The 22,595-nt window shown below is 36.7% G+C and overlaps 2 protein-coding genes across 2 annotated transcripts in view; one reads left to right on the top strand and one right to left on the bottom strand.

The window, feature by feature from the left end:
- CDC40 (cell division cycle 40) overlaps positions 1 to 13,089 on the top strand; it is a 53,794-nt gene extending 40,705 nt beyond the window's left edge. Inside the window, exons 9-15 of the mRNA XM_021008065.2 lie at positions 1,396 to 1,441; positions 3,154 to 3,255; positions 3,964 to 4,079; positions 4,365 to 4,498; positions 5,893 to 5,969; positions 8,024 to 8,168; positions 11,239 to 13,089. Coding sequence (XP_020863724.1) covers positions 1,396 to 1,441; positions 3,154 to 3,255; positions 3,964 to 4,079; positions 4,365 to 4,498; positions 5,893 to 5,969; positions 8,024 to 8,168; positions 11,239 to 11,416 — 798 coding nt within the window. The 3' untranslated portion in view covers positions 11,417 to 13,089. The remainder of the gene's footprint in view (positions 1 to 1,395; positions 1,442 to 3,153; positions 3,256 to 3,963; positions 4,080 to 4,364; positions 4,499 to 5,892; positions 5,970 to 8,023; positions 8,169 to 11,238) is intronic.
- METTL24 (methyltransferase like 24) overlaps positions 1 to 22,595 on the bottom strand; it is a 207,670-nt gene that overhangs the window by 1,754 nt on the left and 183,321 nt on the right. The window lies entirely within an intron of this gene.

Below are 22,595 nucleotides of genomic sequence, written 5' to 3'. Positions count from 1 at the left end.
TTATAGTTAATTTGGATATTTATAATAGTCAAAAAAGCTTATTTGCTCAAAGTTGTTCTTAAAACAATATTGCTGTTCTCTTGGTTCTACTCATTTCATTCTTCATTATTTCGTGTCTTTCCATGTTTTTCTAAAATCATTGAACTGATCATTTCTCATGGCACAGTAGTATTCCATCATAATCATATACCACAACTTGTTCAGCCATTCCCCAATTGAGGGGCACCCTGCAATTTCCAGTTCTTTGCCACCACAAAGAGAGCTGCTATAAACATTTTAGAACATATAGGTTCTTTTTCCCTAATTATCTTCAGAAATAGACCAAGTGATGGTATTGCTGGGTCAAAGGGTATAGGTAGTTTAGTAACTGAAGAAATCAAAACAATTTATACTCATATGAAAAAAAATGCTCTTCTAAATCATTATTGATTAGAGAAATGCAAATTAAAACAACCTAGAGCTATCATTTTACACTTACCAGATTGGCTAAAATTATGGAAAGGGAAAGTGACAAATGTTGGAGAGGATGTGGCAAAATTGGGACCCACAACTATTGACAGTGGCTCTCAAGAGGTAGCAGAAATACCCCTGCTGCTTTCTATATCCTGGCAAGTGATCTCTGACCACTAAGCTTCTACTACAGCAACAATGACAAAATCAGTATAGGTAAGACTCTTTGCCAGCACTCTCAACATGTAAGTCAACTGCAGCTTTAGAGTCTTTCTTTTTAACCTGAAAGAGCCAGCTTACATACTAAGACATACAGAATCAGAATGTGCATTTTTATGTGTTTTGTCCATACCTGAAATGTTATGGTAGTTTGAGGAATATCAGCCCTGTAGTGGTCTTGGGGTTCAAAAAGTTCTGTATTAAAAATTCATTCTTCATAAATTTTTCATGACTGTAAACCAAAATATATGAAAGAGATGGGTCCATGAAGTAGTAGCTTCCTCTGGCTAGAGCAACCATTTGATCACTTGCCTATAGGACCTTAAAATATATAAGCAAAGAAGTCTGGGATTTAAGCCATTAGTTTCTGTCTAACATCTATATTATTATGTATGCAGATTGGCATTGTATTCCCTTTAACCCTGAAAAAAGATCAGTGTGAGGTAATTACAGAGTAATTGTAAGCTTACTGGATTTTAGTTAGTTATGTAATCATAACATATTTCTACTGGATACCAGATTTGGAGGTGGTGGGCAGAATTTCTTTTGACTTTTTTTTTGCTATTATTAAAAACTTTATTGTTTTAAGTGAATAGAACAAAATAGTTAAATTTCAAAACCAGTAACATATCTACATGCTTCTGCAATCATGACTGTTAATAGTAAAACTTGTCATTTTACTGAACTTATGAGAGCAGTTTAACATTTCCATTTTTTTTTTCATAGCTATGGGAAGTTTATGGAGATCGGCGCTGTTTGAGAACATTTGTTGGTAATATTTCTCTCTTTATATATATATATGTGTGTGTGTGTGTACACGTGTATAAGTGTATAGTATGTATTCTGTGTGTATATATTCACGTGTGTGTGTACACACATACATATATATACACCTAAGTTTTATGTGTGGAGTAATGTATTTTGTATCCAAAAATAGCACTCCTGATCATGTGATTTTACTATTAACGATTCTGCTCTTAGCAAGGCTTGTTGTAAGAAATCTGTTTGTCCCATTTGTGCATTGACTAGTAGTGTTCATGGTGAAATTAGATAGCTGGTAGTGATTAGGTGTCAGTCTGCTGCAAGATGATGTATATATATGCTTCATAGAAGGAGAAAGCTTTTATAGCTGTATTCACTTGTTCATAGATGGGGAGTAAACCATTCAAGGGTAGTATTACTATTAATCTTTGCAGCCTACCAAAAATGCTTCATTTGGATTGGTGAGTATCAGTGGGGGGGGAAACTCTTTGGGAAAAATCAGGGTAAGGGTGTTTCATGTCCGTGGAATCTGCAATTGAATGAATGTCTTTGCAAATAAAGTGTAGAAAACCCTAGGGAGAGTAAAGAGGTGACCAAGCTAATTTACCAAGTGAAAGCATTATTGGCCATTTTGCTTGTTTTTAGTTGATACTGAGGTGGTGTCTGTTGGTCACAAACGTGGACATTTGTGAAGAGAAAGAATTTATTATATTGTTAACAAAAGCACTTTTGGCTTTGAATCTGGCATCCGCCTTAGATACATTGATTCTAATTATGCATCCTTGTGTCTATGTAATGCCTTATTTTGGGTGAGTCCATTCTGAAAATGCCATGCTAATATTAGTATAACTTTACATATAGAGCTCTGCAGATAAATAGAGTAATTGATTAAACCGTTTACCTTTTTGAAAAATGTTAAATTCTTTCAATGGCATTTATACACGAATGATATGGTATAAACTTTATAGGTTGTTGAGTTTCTTTTAAGGTACTTGTCAGATATTATTTGTGAATGGCAGTCTTATATAGCTAGCTTCTCCACTCCTCTGTCAGCCTCTTTTCATTAGCCAAAAGCTTGCTGATGTCTTTAAGTACCCACAGGAAGTAAAATGAGGGGAACCTTTGAGAATATGAATTTGGACCTGGAAACAGAACAAAAAGGGAGCAACGTAGGCTTCGCCACATTGAGAGAGAAGGAACTGTTTTCTAAAGACACAGGGGAAGGACTTTTTCAGTAGGAATCTCAGGAAGATGATGGCCACATAGTTATTCCCCATCATCTTACTGTTCATTCAGGTTCCTTTTCACCAAACCAAATAAAGTGTCTGCTTTTATTTAACCATTTAACATTTCCTTTTTTTTTCTTTTTTGGTTCTGGGTGTTTTGCCTCTCTCCCTTTAAAAGGAGATAAATTACTTGGTTCACATGTATCAAAATATACCATAAGTTTGACTAATAGTTCAGAATATGCCATTTCAGAAGCAACCAACACCAAAAAATCAGTTTCTGCCTTTCATCTAGACAATAATTGGCTCATTAAGTTGCATACCTTTAACTATTGGATGTTTTATACTGGCTATTAGGAAATGCTATGGTAATTGTTTTAAACTATTAGTCCCAGTATACTAAAATATCTAATTTATCTCTCTTGGAGTTTATATTCTAAGAGAAAATTAACTTTTCTCTCCTCCTCATCACCAATTTTTTTTTATTTATCCTCAGGTCACAGTAAAGCTGTTAGAGATATCTGCTTTAATGGTGTAGGAACTCAGTTCCTCAGTGCAGCATATGACAGGTATCTTAAGCTATGGGACACAGAGACAGGTAAAATTTTCAAAGTAGTATAGCCAAATTAATACATAATTGTTTAGCTTGTTAGAATTTGTTTAAGTGAAACACATTTTTCAGTTTGCTTACAGTAAAATGTTATCATTCTTAAATTTTTCCTTGCTACTTCTGACAACTCTTGAAGAGGTAAAATTTCAATTTGCAAATGGGTCTTTCACAAAGAAAATTGCACCGTTAATTGAGGGTGGGAGTTAATATGATGAATAAAAGTGATCTTATATCCATTTTATTGCTCTTCATAAGGAGACATTTTCAGAGATTAGTGAATATGAAATCTTCTCAAAATGCTTTCTGTTGGAATAGCTTGAGCTAGTATATTGTCCTAGTGATGCCTCTCTACCCTTCTTCCATAGACAAGTTAGCTTTACTTGATGTGTTAACCGTCTCATTAACCTGAGCTTTCATTTTCTCTATTATTCTAGTTTTTTATATGTATCTATCCCTACTTAATTATAATTTTCTTATTTCTGAGAATTGTGTATATTTTGCATTCACTGTGAATTATAAAAATTCCTTCCTTAGCTTCTTTAGTAAAAAGCTGATTGTAAGTTGAGAAGAAAAATAAGATAGCCTAAAGTATTGAAACAAGCAAGCTTCATGAAAGTTTTATTATATCGACAGGCTTAACTCCAAGTTTGCTTTTAAATGGTCAAATTGACAGGTAATTTGGGGTTTTGATTTTAGGTCAGTGTATATCAAGATTTACAAACCGGAAAGTTCCTTATTGTGTCAAGTTCAATCCTGATGAAGATAAACAGAATCTTTTTGTGGCTGGTATGTCAGATAAGAAGATCGTACAAGTAAGTGTTTATGAAATAAAAAACTTAATATTCTAGACCTACATGTTATATTTCCAGCTGATATTGTCAGAGAAATTGCCCACAATATATAATTAGAAGTTTTGTATTAAAAAAAAACTGGTTTATAGTCAGCCACATTTTATTTTAAGAATCAACAAACTCTTGAGAACTTGATGTTGGTTATCTTTTCCCCTCTGCTTCCCAGATTTAGTGAATTTTTATCCTGTTGTTTTAATAATTGTGCACCATTTCTAACTTCTTTGTACTCTGCTTTTCAACCTGCAGTGGGACATCAGAAGTGGGGAGATTGTGCAAGAATATGATAGGCATTTGGGAGCTGTCAACACCATTGTGTTTGTGGATGAGAACAGGCGGTTTGTAAGCACTTCTGACGACAAGAGCCTACGCGTTTGGGAATGGTGAGTTTCCATCCTAGTGAAGTCTGACACAGTTTATACTAAACAAACAGTAGGGAAATGGACAACCAAAGACAAATCATAAAAAATACAACCCGTTAAAAATAATACTGCCTTTGGAGTCTGCCTTGTCAGTGAGGTTTTTAATTACTTCACAGCCTATGATTAAAGCAAATAAGAATTATACTACAATACACAATAACTGTGCTCCACCCCCACGCCCACCACTCCATTAGAAGGACACACAACTCTGAGTTTGTTTGTTTTCCCCAGCAGTTTGCGTAGGTTTTCATTGAATCTTGCCTTGCATATTTATGACCAGAGGCACAAATGTGATCTTTGGCCAAATTCCCTTGTATCTTTAAGTAACACTCATGGTTTTTCTCACAAGCTAAGAACATTTATTAGTTTTCAAATAGATGTAAAATTATGACCATTATAAACTGATTTAGCCTATTGGCAATTTTATGAAATGTGATTTATTTTTCCCTAAAAGCTGCCCATTCTTTTCAAATGGAAGGATCGTGTTTTGTTTTTTTTAACCACAATCTTCATTAAAAATCCATGAGTCTCTTAGAGGATCTCAGAATTGAAGGGGCCTTAGAGATCATCAAATCCAGTTCCTGTGCGAATAAGAATCTTCCTCTCTCCCCCAACATATCTGACAAGTGCTCACCCAGCCTTTGATTTGTCTCTGTTTCAAGAGAGACATCTTCAGACCATATGATTCTTACTTTTGAAACTGCATAAGATGCTAGTTGTCATCTCTTTATTATATATCGGGCTAGAAAATGGAATCATATGGAGTAGCTAACAGTCTTCACTCAGATCCTATTCCCATGCTTCCTTATTATGTAGCGGTGACATTAGGTTCTCATAGGCTAGTGCCAGAGTATAAGTTCTACTAAATCCTACCAACCAGAATTATGGATGCTTCAGCAAAGGGATGAGATATGTCTTATAGAAGAACAACCTGGCCGAGTGCAAAGAAATTTGCTAAATAGGTTGGCCATTTTTTTTAGCTCTTTTGGCTGAGTTTAGTTCTAAATACAATAAAAATACAGACTTGATTGATGATTGAAATGGAAACTGCATCTATAGTATTTTTCAAATTAAAAGTGTTTTCCGATCTGTTCACTGCTTTACATGTCACTAACAATGTTAATTTTGTTATAATTATCAATAAAAGTATTGTTACAAACAATATAATTTTTTTTTCCAAGAAGCTTAATGAGGAAATTTCAGTATTTTTTAAAAATTCCAATACTATTCCAGCATTTCTTAGTCTATTAACCCCTTGTGTTTCATGATTTTCTTAATAGGAAACAGAGTTTAGACATTCCTTCTTCTGAAGAAATTTCTTCAGTTTTTCACCTTATATGTTTCTTGGTTTGCAGGGACATTCCTGTAGATTTTAAATACATAGCAGAACCCAGTATGCATTCAATGCCTGCAGTGACTTTGTCTCCAAATGGTAAGTCAGTACAAAATTCATGTTTTGGAATGAACACATAGAACTTGGTGTACTTTTGCCAATACTAAAGACGTTTTTTATTCCCTTTTTCGTTATCATTGTGTTATGTATATTTGTAAACTTTTATGTTATAGATGACTTAACTAGCTCATTTCTTGAATCACCCACCATACTATTTTGTGTATTTAAAGAAATAAATACAGTGATTTACAGCTGGTATCTGCTAAATCTCTAAGGATTTACAACTCAAAATTAGAACATATCTTTTTCCCTAGCTCTTCTGCTGACAGAATCCCTTTTGGCAGCTCAGTAATTTGATAAATCAGCTTTGTCTTAACCTAGTTTCCCACTTGAAGGCTTTAGGGATTAAACAAAAAAGATTTTCTGGGACAAAAGCAAAAACTATAAGTTTTTATTTTGTGAATCATTTTGTAATATACCTTTGCCCACCCTTATGTCTATAGAGAACTGCTAGAAAGGGGACTCACTCTACCGATACAGAGTGGAAGCTGTTTTATGTCTTAGAAAGTTTGCCAGGAGTGTGAGATATTTAGAGGTTGAGCGACTCTCCCTGTGTCAACAGTATGTTGGAGGATGGACTTGATCCCAGGTCTTCCTGCATCTGAGGCTATTTCTCTATTCATTATGCAATGATGGCTCCCCTCCTATGGCTTTTGTAAGTTGTTTGTGAAACCTTGAAACAATTCCTTTTTAATGACCATATAATCATATCCAGGGTGGAAACCTGCAGCCTCAAGGCCACATGTGGCCTTCTAAGTCCTTGAGTACAGCCTTTCGACTGAGTCCTAGTTTTACAGAACAAATCCTTTTATTAAGGGGGTTTGTTCTGGGAAGTTTGGATTCAGCCAAAGGCCACGTTTAAGGACCTGGAGGGCCACGTGTGGCCTGGAGGCTGCAGGTTCCCCACTCCTGGTATAGATCTTTCTAGCCTTATTCCCTGTCACATGCACTAGGTTTCAGCCAATTTAGTCAACTCTCTCTTCCCTGAACTTGAAATGCCTTCTTGTAGAATTTTTCTCACAAGCCATCCCCTATACTTAGAATACCTTTTTTATCTTATTCTTTTGAAATCTTTTTATTTCAAAGTTTTGCTCAGATGCTACCTCCTCCACTGAAGCCCTCTCTGCTTCAGCTCTCAAGCTGAAAATGTATAAGATTTGCTTCGTATATTTTGTCTCTCCTTTACCCTTTTAACACCCTACCTTGTTTTGTATTTATCTGTGTAAACTGTCTAAGTCCTCTGCCCCTCCTTGAGGGTAAGGCTTATGGCTTTTTTAATCTCTGACTTCCTAAATGCCTAGCACAGTGCTTTATACCTAGGTGTTTGATAAATGTTTATTCAGTTAAATTGAATAGACCCAATTCTGAATGCTTAGTTTAAGTAAAACAAACTGTCAGACAACCTTTCCATCCAGGTCTCTCTCAGTTCCAAGTATAATGTTCTTTGTACTATGTAATGCTGCTTTTATGGGCCTCAGTTTCCTCATCTCTAAAATGAGGGTATTGAACTAAAGACCTTGAAGCTACCTGCCCATTTTAGATTCTAAGAATTCTTTCCTTCTTCCTTTTCATCTGTTAAATGTCACCTCTTTAGGAAGTCCTGATCCCCCCCAGGCAACAGCAGTCTTCCCCTTACAACTACATAGCCCTTGTTTTGCAGCTCCCCGGGTGTTCTCATGTAATGTTTTATTTGTATATGTCTTATCTCCTTGTTAGACTGGTTCATGGGGGCAGAGGCTATGCCTTGACTAAACTTTGGATCTCCCCAATCTGTAGCACAGTTCACCATGTATGCAATACATAATAAATGTTTGTTGAATAAGATGGAGTTAGATGAGCAAAAACAACCACTTGATAGGAAAGAAAGCTCTGTAGCAGAATTTTGAGAGCTGCTACATAGCACAGCTATAGGATTCTACAAGAAGTATATTAGTTTCATGTTGATAGTGGTGGAGTATTAGAGAAAATGATTTTTTTTAATGAAATGTAACTCTTTTTGGTCTTTTTTTTTCATATCATTGTTTGCCTTTCAGGAAAATGGTTGGCATGTCAGTCCATGGACAATCAGATTTTAATTTTCGGAGCACAGAACCGATTTAGATTGAATAAGAAAAAAATATTTAAAGGGCACATGGTGGCAGGATATGCTTGTCAGGTGGACTTTTCTCCAGATATGAGGTATATATAAATCTTCCTTTCTGCTCTTCTATCTAACACTGGTTAAAATGAATGTGTGTGTGTGTGTGTGTGTACCCTCCCTTGTATCAGTCCTCCCTCCCCTTTCTGTTATACCTGTTCCTTTTTACTTCCTTATAGAGTAACATAGATTTCTATATCCAACTAAGTGTGTATGTTATTCTCTCTGAGCCAGTTTTGATGAGGGTAAGGTTTAAGTTTTCCCTGCCACCCCCCTCATCTTCCCCTCCATTATAGTAGTTTTCATGCCTCTTTTATGTGGGATAATTTATTCCATTCAGTCTCCCTCTCCTTCTTCCAGTGCAGTTTTCGTTCTCACCCCTTTATTTTTTTTGGGGGGGGTATCTACATATACTCCTTCTAATTGGTCTTATGGTAATAAAGTTAAGAGTTACAAATTGTATCTTTCCATAGAAAAATATAAATAGTTTAACCTCATTGAATTTATGTTTTCTCCTTTTTCTTTTTTACCTTTTTTATATTTCCCTTGAATCTCGTACTTAGAGGTCAAATTTTTTATTCAGCTCTGGTCTGTTAATTAGAAATGCTGGAAAGTCTTCTATTTCATTAAATTACCACTTTTTTCCCTGGAAGATTATATTCAGTTTTGCTGGGTAGGTGATTCTTGGTTGTAATCCCAACTCCTTCGCCTTCTGGTGTATATCATATTCCAAGCTCTCTAGTTCTTTAATGTGGAAGCTGCCAAATCCTGTATAATCATGACTGTAGCTCCACAATATTTGAATTGTTTCTTTTTGACTGCTTATAATATTTTCTCCGTGCTCTTTGAGCTCTGGAATTTGGCTATGATGTTCTTGGGAGATTTCATTTTGGGATCTCTTTCAGGCAGTGATCAGTGGATTCTTTCTGTTTTGTATTCTGGTTCTAACATGTCAGGGCAGTTTTCTTTGATTTTTTTTTTTTTAGGCATTTGGGGTTAAGTGACTTGCCCAGGGTCACACAGCTAGTTAAGTGTGTCAGGTGTTTGGTCTGAGGCCAGATTTGAACTCAGATCCTCCTGACTTCAGGGCCAGTGCTCTATCCGCTGTGCCACCTAGCTGCCCCTCTTTGATGATTTCTTGAAAGATGTCTGGGCTTTTTTTTTTTTTAATCATGGCTTTTGAGTAGGCCAATAATTCTTGTATTATCTCTCCTGGATCTATTTTCTAGGTCAGTTGTTTTCTAGTGAGAAATTTCACATTTTCTTGCTTTGTTTTTTGTTTTTTTACATTTATTTGATCATATCTTGATGTCTCACAGAGTCATTAGTTTCCACTTATTCAATTCTAATTTTTAAGGAATTATTTTCTTCAGTGAGATTTTGGCCAACTGTATTTTTTAGGGAGTTATTTTCCTCAATAGATTTTGGTTTATCTTTTCCCATGCTATTGATTCTTTTTTCATGATTCTCTTGCATTACTTTCATTTCTTTTCCCAGCTTTTTCTGGGAATTCTTTTTGGGCTTGAGACCAAATTACATTTTTCTTTGAGGCTTCACATGTAGCCATTTTGACACTATTGTCCTCTTCTGAGTTTATGCCTTGATCCTTACTATCACCATATAACTTTCTGTAGTCGAGCTCTTTTTTTTGTTTTGTTTTGGTATTTTTGCTCATTTTTTCTGCCTTTTTGTGTGTTTGTGATTTGCTGTTTTTACATGAGAGTTGTCCTGCGCTGCCCCAAGCATTTTGTGCTGAGGGCTCTGGGTCTTACTGCTGGCTTTCACTGGGCTTCAGGGCTTAACTGCTCGCTTTTCTCTGGAAGGTAGGGTTCCCTTCTGGCTTGTACTGGGGCGTGGGGCCTCCCTCTTATCCTGCCCTGGGCATAGGGTTTAGCCACTGGCCTGCTATGGTAAGAGTCTTTGTGGTGGCCAGCCCTGGAGGAGAGATCTTATTGCTGGTCTGCCCCAGGGGTGGGCCCTGTCTCCAGTCCTTTCATCTAATTCTCCTGTAACATGGTTTCTGTTTACCTTACTGTTATGTTTCCCTCATTTGGACATGTCAGGGTTATTCCTTACATGTAGTCCCAGAAATGAACATAGTACTCCAGTTATGTTCTAACTGGGGCAGAGGACAGTAGAAGTAGAACCTGTCTCATTCTAGATGCTGTTACTATAGAAATCATCTAGTTCAACCCTCTCATTTTCTAGATGGGAAAGCTTGAATTCCAGAATAGGGAAGTATCTTTCCTAAGGACATCAGACAAAGCCTAGACCAGTTCCCCCAGAATCAAAGCTTTTTTTTTTCCTGTGCCAATTTATCAGTTTATTGAAAAGAAAGTACAGTTATGCATGCACAGCATATGGAGGCCCCCATCCTACTCTGCTTCCATGAATAGCTGCCACAAGGCTGGTGAAGACCTCTCCTTCCAGCAGGGGCAGCTGTAGCCTGATGTGCTTCTGAAAATGACCACAAAATTCTATAGCTTCATTCTTGGCTTAAATTTGAATATATGCATATGGAAGATGCCAAGATCTATGCACTGGCTAACTTGAGTCTGACTATTGGACCTTACACTACCAGACAAACTTAGTCCTGGCTCAATGACTTTGAAACCAAAAATAATCATGAAGGAAACAAAAGGGATGATTCTTGGTATGGAATCAGGTTGTATTATGCCTAAAGGTGAAAGAATAGGGCACACATAATGCTCACAGCTGAGAGGCCTGGGGGACTAGTGGCCCCACTTGTGGGGCCCTCCTCTGCTCCCTTGGACTTCACCCAATCCTGCTAATTTATACTTCTTACCCTCCCTTTACCCAGGTTAAAAATAGCCCTAGAATTGCTGAAATAAACTATTCCAGCCTGAAAAAAAGCAGCAGCTTAAGAGCAGTGTTCATGTTACAATCTGATTTCCTTGGAATGCACTTTCTTTGAAACAGTTTGCATTGTTGAAACCAATAGTCTATCCCTTTCAGTAGATTTTTATGTAATAGAAGTACTGAGGTGTGGGGTTTAGTGTTAAGATGAGAAAGTTGGAAGAAACAACTTCCCCATTTATCTCAAATTTAAAACATTTGAATAATGTGAACTTGTTTTCCTCCCCAATGCAGCTATGTGATATCAGGAGATGGAAATGGAAAATTAAACATTTGGGACTGGAAGACTACAAAACTCTACAGTCGATTTAAAGCTCATGATAAAGTATGCATAGGTGCTGTGTGGCACCCACATGAAACATCTAAGGTTATAACTTGTGGCTGGGATGGTCTTATTAAATTATGGGATTAACCCCCAAACTTCACTAGGATCTTTTGGATTTGATAACATATTTAACTGGATTTGATTATTAAATGTGTTGGGTGACAGTTTATCTTTTGCAGATATGTGCTCTTTACACAGAATTCTGTCTCAGTACAAATATACAATTTGTTTTGTAATTTTGATTTATATAATTTCATTCTAGTCTTTATAGGTGTCACCAAAATAAGTAATGCCTATTGACATCCCTTTCTTTCCAATTACCAAGGCTTACTACCAGTTATAAATCTTGAAAACTTTTTGATCCATATATTTTATTGCTATCTCATTACTGTTCATGGAATCTACCCGTTGTATTTTGTGATTCCTAACAGTTGAAGTAATAAATGAACATTTAATTCTAAGGGAACAAACACATAGGTCTCCAACAGAGCAGAAAATAAGGATCTCATTGATGATTTCATTGTACATAAATCTAGAGGAAGAACAAGCTGTTAGAGGAACAGCTTTTCTTTTCTTCTTCCTACCCAGTTCCAATAAGTCATACCTTGTGAGCTCTATTGTTTCTCCATGGGTTCCTCTTTTTTTTGTATCTCTTCAGTTGCAAGTCATCAATTTCCTTTGGCTACAGCTTAATTAATATGGACAGTTATGAAATAAAGAATAGACCCAAGTCCTTCTCCTTGACCTTCCCAATGCAGGCAGATCAGTGCCCTTTAATCATAAAATTAAATTATTTCTGAACAGTAACTCATGTGGAGGGTGAATTGGGTCTGCATTATTGTGTCATGAAGTACATAAAATATGCAATTATTCTTTCAGGAACGTAACTCCTGATTAATACAAGTAAGTCATCTGAGAACTTATGACAGTCTTTTGATGGGACTAGCTTATAGCACTTTAATTTTGACAAGCCATCTCCTTTTATTATTTTCTAGGAACCTATGTTTTGATGTTTCAAAAGTGTTTTGTTGTTAACTGTTATAGATAGAGAAGGCATCATGTTGGAAAAGACTAGGGAGACTGCCTAATCAGGTGGATGGCTACCTAGGATGCTGAGCTGAAAGCCAAGGGACAGCTAAGTGCTAACAACCCTGAATGCATTAAGCGCTCAGTAACCTATTCCTAGAACATTTATTGTTAAGCACAGATACACTGTCATTACACAACTTGTAGAAATGTGTGACTTTGCCCTCACAGAAATTTTATTTTTAAAGAATGTGGTACCTCTGGGCCAACAACCACATATAAAGATGTTTTTGTTTCCCTTATGCTGAAAGCAAAACTTAGAAGAGAAGAAAAGAAAAAATAGCAAAAAGAGGAGAAGGTTCTTTGTTGGGTATTGCTCACTCAAAGAAATAAAGACTATCTGAACTACAGATAGACTACATCTGCCAGGCAGAGGTGGTTGTCTAATTTCCCAAATGGGAAGTATGCAGGCAAGTTCTTAACCTGAACTTTAGTCTGAATGTTAGCTATTAACAAATGTGAATTATTGATTTGTGATGAGACAATGAATTAATCATAGGCTTAAAACTACATCTTGTTCAGTACCAGGATTGTGTGTGCTACAAATTGTATTTTCTAAAACCTAGATAGTTGTTGTATAGTGTTTTTTGACTGTTTCTAGACTAAATAACTGTACATAAAAGTTCTCTTTTTAAAGAGCCTATTTTTAAATATATCTTTTTACAGAAAAATTACCATAGTGTTGTATTTATCTTTATTTTCCTTTCAGTTGAACAAGACTGAACTTTAATCCCAGCTGTGGTGTGAAACCACACTGTGGGCAATATTTTAAATAGTTATTTTATTTTGCCAAGAAACTGATGCTTGAAAAGGAATGTGTTTGGTTATATTAATTGGCTAGCTCAACATCAAAAATAATACAGGAATGTGCTAGAAAAATGAAATTTACCCACTGAATTCTACAAAGGCCATGACAAGTCATCACATTCTAAAAGCTGAGAAAGCTCCCTTACTATGACAGGCATATTTGAGTTGTTCTAAATTGTGATCTTATGCTTCTGCTACTACAATAAGTGTTGTTTTATTATAATTAGAAGATGAGAGGGTGAAATTTGAGCCCCTGTGGTTAGTTCAACACCCTTCAAGTTTTTAATTTGTAAAGGTAATCAGAGACCCAGTACAAAATTATCTTTTAATGCAAAGCAGGGAAAGAGGGATGGAGAGAATGGTGCTGATGTAATCCTTGCTAGGCCAAGAAGGGGAATGACAAAATATAAATTACCCAAAGTAAGAATTTGAACTGTCTTAAAATATACCCTGAAATTTAAAAGATTCTACTAACTGGAAAAAATTTAAAAAGAAGTAATGAATGATCCTTTTAAAATCCAAACCTTAGGAAATAAGTACTCCGATTTCTAGACCCAAGAATTAATTCCTGTTTAGTATATCACATATTATAATATATTATTATAGTGCCTTGCCCACAGCAGGCTTATGAGGTAAATAATGCAAGCATTATAATTCTTCTTTTAACTAATGTGTAAAGAATTCAAACATCTTATGTAGACATTTGACTATAAGATTATAGTAAGCCAATCCTCAAACATAAGTCAAAAGACTTTCCAGCATACCACATTGTCTTTGTATAATATACCCCATACATACCTAAAAATTACATCTCTTCTTGGGGAAAGGGATAAGGATGGTCTTGTCAGCCTGCCCTTCTTCCCATTATTCCAAAACTCATTATTTCACTGGCTACTGATAAAAGTGAAAATTACAGAAAACTATAAAATTCATCATAGCCAAAATATTTACAAGAGTACCATCAAAGCATAGTGTTCAGAGTAGCAGGAAGCAATATAGCTCTCCTCCAAACAAATCTAGAAGATGCACCAGACTAAATTCTGATGGGAAATCCAAGAAAAAGTCACAGTCATTTTACCAACCCAAGTCTGCAAAGAGAGATAGAAGTCTGTCGGCCCTAGGGACAAGGTCTAGCTAGGAGGGCCCCAAGGACAGCACTCTGCTGCCCAGAGAGAAGCTGTGTACCAGGACAAGAGGAGGTCCCAAACCCATACTAGGGCACCACAAGGTGAAAGAACAGGTGCCAACTTGGCAGCTTTGTTGTTCACTACCTTGTTAGGGGTTATAGATCCAGGGTGGACTGCAGGTGAGAACCTGTGCCCTGAGTCAGGGGTAGGGAATTGCTGCAGAAACAAACAGCAGACATGTGACTCTGACCCCAGGAGCAGAGGTGATTCTCAGTTCCAATTTCTACCTCAATTTGAAACCTTCAGAAGAATACTAACCAAGGCAGGAAGCCTCAGAACCAGAGCTTTCCAGCTGGCTGAGAGTGGTTGAATCAGAAGCATCTACTGTTCTTCAGACCCAAACCCAGGTCAGCTGAGATCATGGGCAGTGATAAGACTATGCTTGGGTCACATCATTTTGGGAGTGCTGGATTCTTGCAGGGCAACCTGACCTGTCCCTGAGATCTTTGAATAACACAACATGTGATACCGCAAGAAAGCAGCAACAGGACCAGCTCAGACCTTCCCTCTAGCAGTTTGCAGAGCCTGGCCCTAACATCAAGTTTAAAGGTAGAAGTAGGATGGAAGAATGAGAAGGGGAAAACCACCATGAGAGGCTGTTGTGATGATGAGGGTGGGAGAAGGGAAAAAGCATTATTAAATACATACTGTGCATGCACCAGGCACTTTGCTAAGTGCTTTACAAATATCACCTCATTTGACCAGGGATTCTGAAGACAAGATGAAAATGATTCCAAAACATCTACAAGCAAAGCACTGAAGAAAAGTATAACTGAAGCACAAATTCAGCTACAGTTTCTGAAAGAGATGAAGTAAAAGATTTAAAGTGTTTTTATCAATGAAATGAGAGTGCTAGAGGGGGAAAAATAGAAAATAAATAAGAGCTATGGAAGAAATAATTGGAAAGGAATTAAGTTGGCACAAGATGTGCAAAACCTTGCTTAAGGAACAAACTTCCTAAGAAGTGGAATAGAACAGAAACCAGTGACTCAGTAAGACAATAAGGAATGTAACAAAAGAAAACAATGTCAAAAGACTAAAATAGAAGATTTAAATTTTCTCATAGCAAAAACAACTGACCTAGAAAACAGGAGAAGAAATTTAAGAAACACTAGACTATCTTTCAAGAATCTTAAAACTGCCCAAATCTCTGAAGACCAGAGGATAAACTAGACTTACAGAGAATCCACTGGTCACCTGAAAGAAACCCAAAATGAAAACTTCCAGGAATCTAACTAAAACCCAGAGCTTCCAGATGTTTTCAAGCAACAAGAAAGAATTCAGGTACCAAGGAGATATAGTCAAGGTCACATACAATTTAACTTTCACCACTCTGAAGGAGTGAAAATTTTTTACCCAACAAAACAATATAGTCCTGCAAGGGGAAAATGGACCTTTCATGAAGTAGGGCAGAATGTCAAACATACAGCCTGAAGCAGATTAAAAGATAATGAAGACACCATGAAGAGGTGGGATTTATACCAACGGTTCAGAGCTGGTTAAAAATTAGGAAAGCTATCAACATAATTGACCACATCAATAACAAAAGCAACAAATCATGGTTATCTCACTAGATGCAGAAAGATTTTGACAAAATACAACACCCATTCCTATTAAAACACTACAGAGCATAGGAATAAATAGAACTTTCTTTAAAATGACAGGTAATATCCATATAAAACCACCAGCAAGCATTATCTGTAATGAGAATGAGCTACGGGGCAGCTAGATGGCACAGTGGATAGAGCACCGGCCCTGGATTCAGGCGGACCTGAGTTCAAATCCGGCCTCAGACATATAACACATGAGCTGTGTGACCCTGGGCAAGTCACTTAACCCCATTGCCTAGCCAAAAGAAAAAAAAAAAAGAGAATGAGCTAGAAGCCTCTCCAATAAGATCAGGAATGAAACAAGGATTCCCATTATAGCCACTATTATTCAATGTTGTACTAGAAATGCTAGCTATAACAATAAGAAAAGAAAAAGAAATTGAAGGAATTAGAATAGGCAGTGAGGAAACAAAACTATCATTCTTTGCAGGTGACATGATGATACTTAGAAAAGCAACTAAAAAACTAGTTGAAATAACTTTAGCAAAGTTGCAGGATATAAAATAAACCCACATAAATGGTCAGCATGTGCATATTGCCAACAAAGTTCAGCAACAAGAGGTAGAAAGAGAAATTCCATTTAAAATAACTGTAGACAACATGAAATACTTAGGAGTCTACCTGCCAGGACAAACCCAGGAACTATATGAACACAATTAACAAAACACTTGTCACTCAAAGTCAGATCTAAACAATTAGAAAAATATTAATTGCTGGGTAGGCTGAGCCAATACAATAAAAATCACAATTCTGCCTAAATTAATTTACTTATTTGGTGCCATGCCAAACTGCCAAAAAATTATTTTATAGAGCTAGAAAAAATGACAATCTCGTATAACAAAAGGCCAAAAATATCAAGGGAATTTAATGGGGAAAAAAGTGAAGGAAAGTGGCCTAGCCATACAAGATCTCAAACTGCCTTATAAAGCAGTAATCATCAAAAGCAATCTGGTACTAGCTAGGAAATAGAGTGGTGGGTCAGTGGAATAGATTAGGTACACAATACACTGTATTAAATGTCCATAGTAATCTAGTGTTTGAGAAGCCCAAAGACCCCAGCTTTTGAGATAAGAAATCACCATTTGACAAAAACTGAAAGGAAAATTGGAAAACTATGGCAGAAACTAGGTATAGACCAACATCTTATGCCATATACCAAGATAAGGTCAAACATGAGTACATGATTTAAACATAAAGGGTGATACTATAAACAAATTAGGAGAGCAATGAATAGTCTATCTTTCAGATCCTTGGAGAAGGGAAGAATTTATGATGAAACAAGACAGCATTATGAGATAATTGGATTATCCAAAAATAGATAATTTTGATAATACTAAAAAGGTTTTACATAAAGAAGACAAATGCAACCAAAACTAGAAGGAAAGCAGAAAACTGGGAAACAATTTTACTGCCAGTGTTTCTGATAAAAGGCCTCGTTGCTCAAATATATAGACAACTGAGTCAATTTAATAAGAACACAAGTCATTCCCCAATTGATAAATGATCAAAGAATATGAACAGTTTTTAGATGAAGAAGTTAAAACTATAGTCATGGAAAAATGCTCTAAATTACTGTTGATTAGAGAAATTGCAAATTAAAACAACTCTGAGGTACCATTTGACACCTATCAGATTGGCTGGTATGGCAAAACAGGAAAATTATAAATGTTGGAGAAGATGTGGAAAAATTGGAACACTAATGCATTGTTGGTGGAGTTGTGAAGTGATCCAGACATTCTGGAGAACAATTTGGAACTATTCCCAAAGGGCTATAAAATTGTGCATACCCTTTGACCCAGCAATACCACTTCTAGGTCTGTATCCCAAAGAGATCATAAAAATGGGAAAAGGACCCACATATACAGAAATATTTATAGCAACTCTTTTTGTGGTAGCAAAGAATTAGAAATTGAGGGGATGCCCATCAATGGGAATGGCTGAACAAGTTGTGGTATATGAATGTAATGGAATACTATTGTACTATAAGAAATGATGAGCAGGCGGACTTCAGAAAAACCTGGAAAGACTTACATGAACTGATGCTGAGCAAAGAACAGAACCAGGAGAACATTGTACAGTTGCAGCATTGTACAATGATCAACTATGATAGACTTTGCTCTTCTCTCCAATACAACAATCCCAGACAATTCCAAAAGACTCATGATGGAAAAAGCTATTCACATCCAGAGAAAGAACTATGGCATCTGAATGCAGATCAAAGCATACTATTTTCACTTTTTGTTTTTCGTAGCTTTTCCCTTTTGTTCTGTTTCTTCTTTCACAACATGACTAATGTGGAAATGTTTGTCATGATTGCACATGTATAACCTATATTAGATTGCTTGCCATCTTGGGGAGGGGTTATGGGAGGGAGGGAGAAAAATTTGGACTCAAAATCTTATAAAAAAACGAATGTTGAAAACTATCTTTACATGTAATTGGAAAAAAATAAAAGTGCTGCTTACTAATAAAAATGCAAAAATATATATAATTAGGAAATGTTTAACAAAATAATAAAAATACAATAGAACCAACATCTCACACTGTACTGAGATATGGGCAAAATGGGTACATGATTTAGACCTGAAGAGTGATATAAACAAATTAGGGGAGCATGGAATATTTTACCTCTCAGGTTTATGGAAAAGGCAAGAATTCATCACCAAACAAGAGAAAGAGTATAACAGATGTTAAATGGATAATTTTAGTTAAATCAAATTAGAAAGAGTTTGCACATATAAAACCAATGCAGCCAAGGTTCAAAGGAAAGCAGGAAATGGAAAAAAAATTGACAGCAAATTTCTCTAAGGCTTCATTTCTCAAATATATAGAGAATTGAGTCAAATTTACAAGAATATGTCATTCCCCACTGATAAGTGGTCAAAGGATATAAACAGAGTTTTTAGATGAAGAAATCATGAAAAAAAATACTCTAAATCACTAGTGACTAAAGAAATGCAAATTAAAATAACTCTGAGGTACCACGTCACACCCATTATGTTGGCTAATATGACAGAAAAGGAAAATAGAGACACTAATGGGACTGTGAATTGATCCAACCATTTGGGGAAGCAATTTTGAACTATGTCCAAAGGGCTACAAAACTACATACCTTTTGACCCAGCAACACTACTAGATTGGCACCCACAAAGAGATAAAAGGAAAAGGGACCTTTATGTGCAAAAATATTTATAGCAACTCTTTTTATGGCCAAGAATTGGAAATTAAAGGGATGCTCATCAATTGGAGAATGACTGAATAAGTTGTAGTATCTGATTGTGATAGAATACTATTGTGCTATAAGAAATGATGAGCAGGATAGTTTCAGAAAAACCTGGTAAGATTTATGTGAATTGATGTGAAGTGAGCAGAGCCAGAAGAACATTGTGCATAGTAAACAGCAGTATTTTACAATGATCAACTGTGAATGACTTAGTTATTCTGATGAATGCAATCATCCAAGACAATTCCAAAGGATTTATGATGAAAAATGCCATCCACCTCCGGAGAAAGAAGTGATAGAGTCTGAATGTAGATTAAAGCATACTTTTTTTACTTCCTTTTTTGGGGTTTTTTTGGCCTGTATTTTCTTTTGCAACATGGCTAAGATAAAAATGTTTTGCATGACTGCATATGTATAATCTATATCAAATTGCTTGCCTTCTCTAGAGTATTGAGAGTGGGGAGGAAGGGGGAGAATTTGGAATTCAACTTTCAAAAATGAATGATTATTTTTCTCAAAAAAAATAAAGTTAAATGTTAAGAAAAAGGAAACAAACATCACCCCCTCAAAAATGTGTTTTTCTAAGTCAATATGCCACCCACTGGAATATCATATTTCACTGCATAATCATCAGAAATTTTATGCCGAAATTTTTTTTTGCAAAAAAAAATAGGGTGTAACTATTATGTGAAGCTTTTAAAATTGTGCTGGTATTACTTAAAAATCATTTATTACTAAACTGTCTGTTGCAAGATTAGGGTGCACAGAACACTTGTGAATATATGTTAAAATTGGGAAGATGCAAATATTATCATGTCACATGACTTACTCGTGGCAGCTTCACCTGCCCATCCACTCCCCTTGCACCTATGGCTCTTCATTGGGTTGAGTGACAATACCATTAGTACTGCAGCACTCTAAACAAACCACGCAAGTCAGCTTTCAGAAATATACTGACAATGCGCATGCACTGAGAATTCTAGGCTCCTGGCTTGCAATGCATGAAAGATAAATGCATATTCATATGCCACTGGTTAATACATTGTGCTCTGTTTACCTTTTAGACAGCATGACGAACAGAATTATACCATGTGATAATAATATAATGAAAGATTATAAACCAGTTTTTGGATTGAAAAAACAGGGTGTGACAATTAAGCAGTGGCAATGATTATGCAGTGAAATGAGGTACCTATGTATGTTTTAGTGGGCCTCTGTTTCTGAGTTTGACACCACTGAAATAGAGGACTTGATTAATAAAGATACAGTTCTCAAGAGTTATAAGTATCACCTTTCCATGTGGGGATATAAACAACTTACCCTTACTGAATAACATGTTCCCCCCCCCTTTCCTGTTTACCTTCTTATGCCTCTCTCAAGTATTGTATTTGAAGATAAAATTTTCCATTGAACTCTGGTCTTTTCATCAGGAAAGTCTGGAATTCCCCGATTTCATTGACTGTCCATCTCTTCCCCTGAAAGATTATGCTCAGTTTTGCTGGATAATTGATCCTTGGCTGTAATCCAAGCTCCTTTGCCGTACAGAATATCACATTCCAAGCCTTCTGATCTTTTAATATAGAAGCTGCAAGGTCCTGTGTGATCCTGACTGTAGTTCCACGATACTTGAATTGTTTCTTCCTGGCTGCTTACAGGATTTTCTCCTTGACCTGATAATTCTGGAATTTGGCTACAATATTCCTAGGCATTTTCAATTTGGGATCTCTTTTGGCAGGTGATTGGTATATTCTTTCTATGACTATTTTACCCTCTGGTTCTAGGACCTCAGGGCAATTTTCCTATAAGATGCTGTCCAGGCTCTTTTTTTCATCATGGCTTTCAGATAGACCAATAATTCTTAAGTTATTTCTCCTGTATCTATTTTCCAGGTCAGTTGTTTTTCCGATGAGGAATTTTACATTTTCTTCTATTTTTTCATTCTTTTGATTTGTTTTGACTGATTCTTGATGTCTCATAGAGTCTTTAGTTTCCAATTGCCCAATTCTAATTTTTAATGAATTGTTTTCTTCAGTTAGCTTTTGTGCCTCCTTTTCCATTTGGCCAATTCTACTTTTTAAGGAGTTGTTTTCTTCAGTGTACTTTTTTCCATTTTGTCAACTGTATTTTTAAATTAATTGTTCAGTTTTTCTTCTACCTCCCTTATTTGACTATTAAAATCCTTCTTGAGGGGCATCTAGGTGGCGCAGTGGATAAAGTACTGGCCCTGGAGTCAGAAAGACCTGAGTTCAAATGTGGCCTTAGAGACTTCACACTTACTGGCTGTGTGACCCTGGGCAAGTTACTTAACCCCATTGCCTACCAATAAACAAACAAACAAATAAATAAATGAATAAAATAAAATTCTTCTTGAGCTCTTCCAAGAAGGTTTTTTGATCTTGAGACCAGTTCATATTCCCCTCTGAGGTTTCAGATGTGGGCATATTGACAATGTTATCCTCTCCTGAATTTGTGTTCTGATCTTCCCTGTCACCAAGATACTTTTCTATGGTCATTGTTTTTCTATGTTGCTTCTTGCTCATATTGTTTGCTTTTTTCTGGCTTTTAAAGTTGATCTCTGCTTCTAGGACACAGGGGCCACTGTCCCAGGCTTCTTGTGCTGGGGGCTAGGGGCCTGCTTACTGGTTTGCTGTGGTGGGGCTTGCCACTGGCTTGCTGGGACACCTCCCTTCCTGTACTGGTCTCCTTCAGCCATTGTAAGAGGGACCTTTCCCATTAATCCCCCTAGCCTCACAAGCTAAAAGACTGCTATATGTAGTCTTTCTGCTGACGCTACTATTTCAGGATTTTTCCTAGGGCAATATTCTCTTGGTTTTTCACTGTCAATAAGGGAGGGTGAGAGCAACTTACTGTTTACTCCACTATCTTGGCTCCCAGAAGTCAGAATAGGTGACTTTCAAACATTCAGTCTGTCAGCTAATAGTTCCAGGAGCATCACTGCCGCTGCTGCACCACTACTGCAGCTGATTCAGTCACTCCCAAGGCCTCTTCCTTGTTTGCTCGTGCAGGGACCGTATTGGCACACCCTGCAGCCCTGTGGTGGACTGCACTTCTCTCTCAGTTCCGACGGACCCCACCCGCTGACCTTTTAAGTTGTCTGGTGTCTGAGGGCTGAGAAGACTGAAATTCTCCACTGCTTCTGGTGATTCAGTCCCCCAAAGCCTGCTCCAGCTTTGCTTAGGCCAGTCCTGCCACTGTGCCCTGTGCACTGGATGTTCCTGTCTCAGGCCGGTACAATAGACCTTTCCTGTTGATCTCCCTGGTTGTCTTGGGCTGGAAATCTGCCCCACTCTGTCTCTTTGTGGGTTCCTCCACTCTAGAATTTGTTCAGTCTT

The sequence above is a fragment of the Phascolarctos cinereus genome, unplaced genomic scaffold (genome assembly GCF_003287225.1).
Source record: "Phascolarctos cinereus isolate Bilbo 61053 unplaced genomic scaffold, phaCin_HiC Scaffold_5;HRSCAF=322, whole genome shotgun sequence".
NCBI classification, from domain to species: domain Eukaryota; kingdom Metazoa; phylum Chordata; class Mammalia; order Diprotodontia; family Phascolarctidae; genus Phascolarctos; species Phascolarctos cinereus.
Note: the sequence above shows the minus strand (reverse complement) of the source record. Positions and strands in the feature narration are given on the sequence as shown.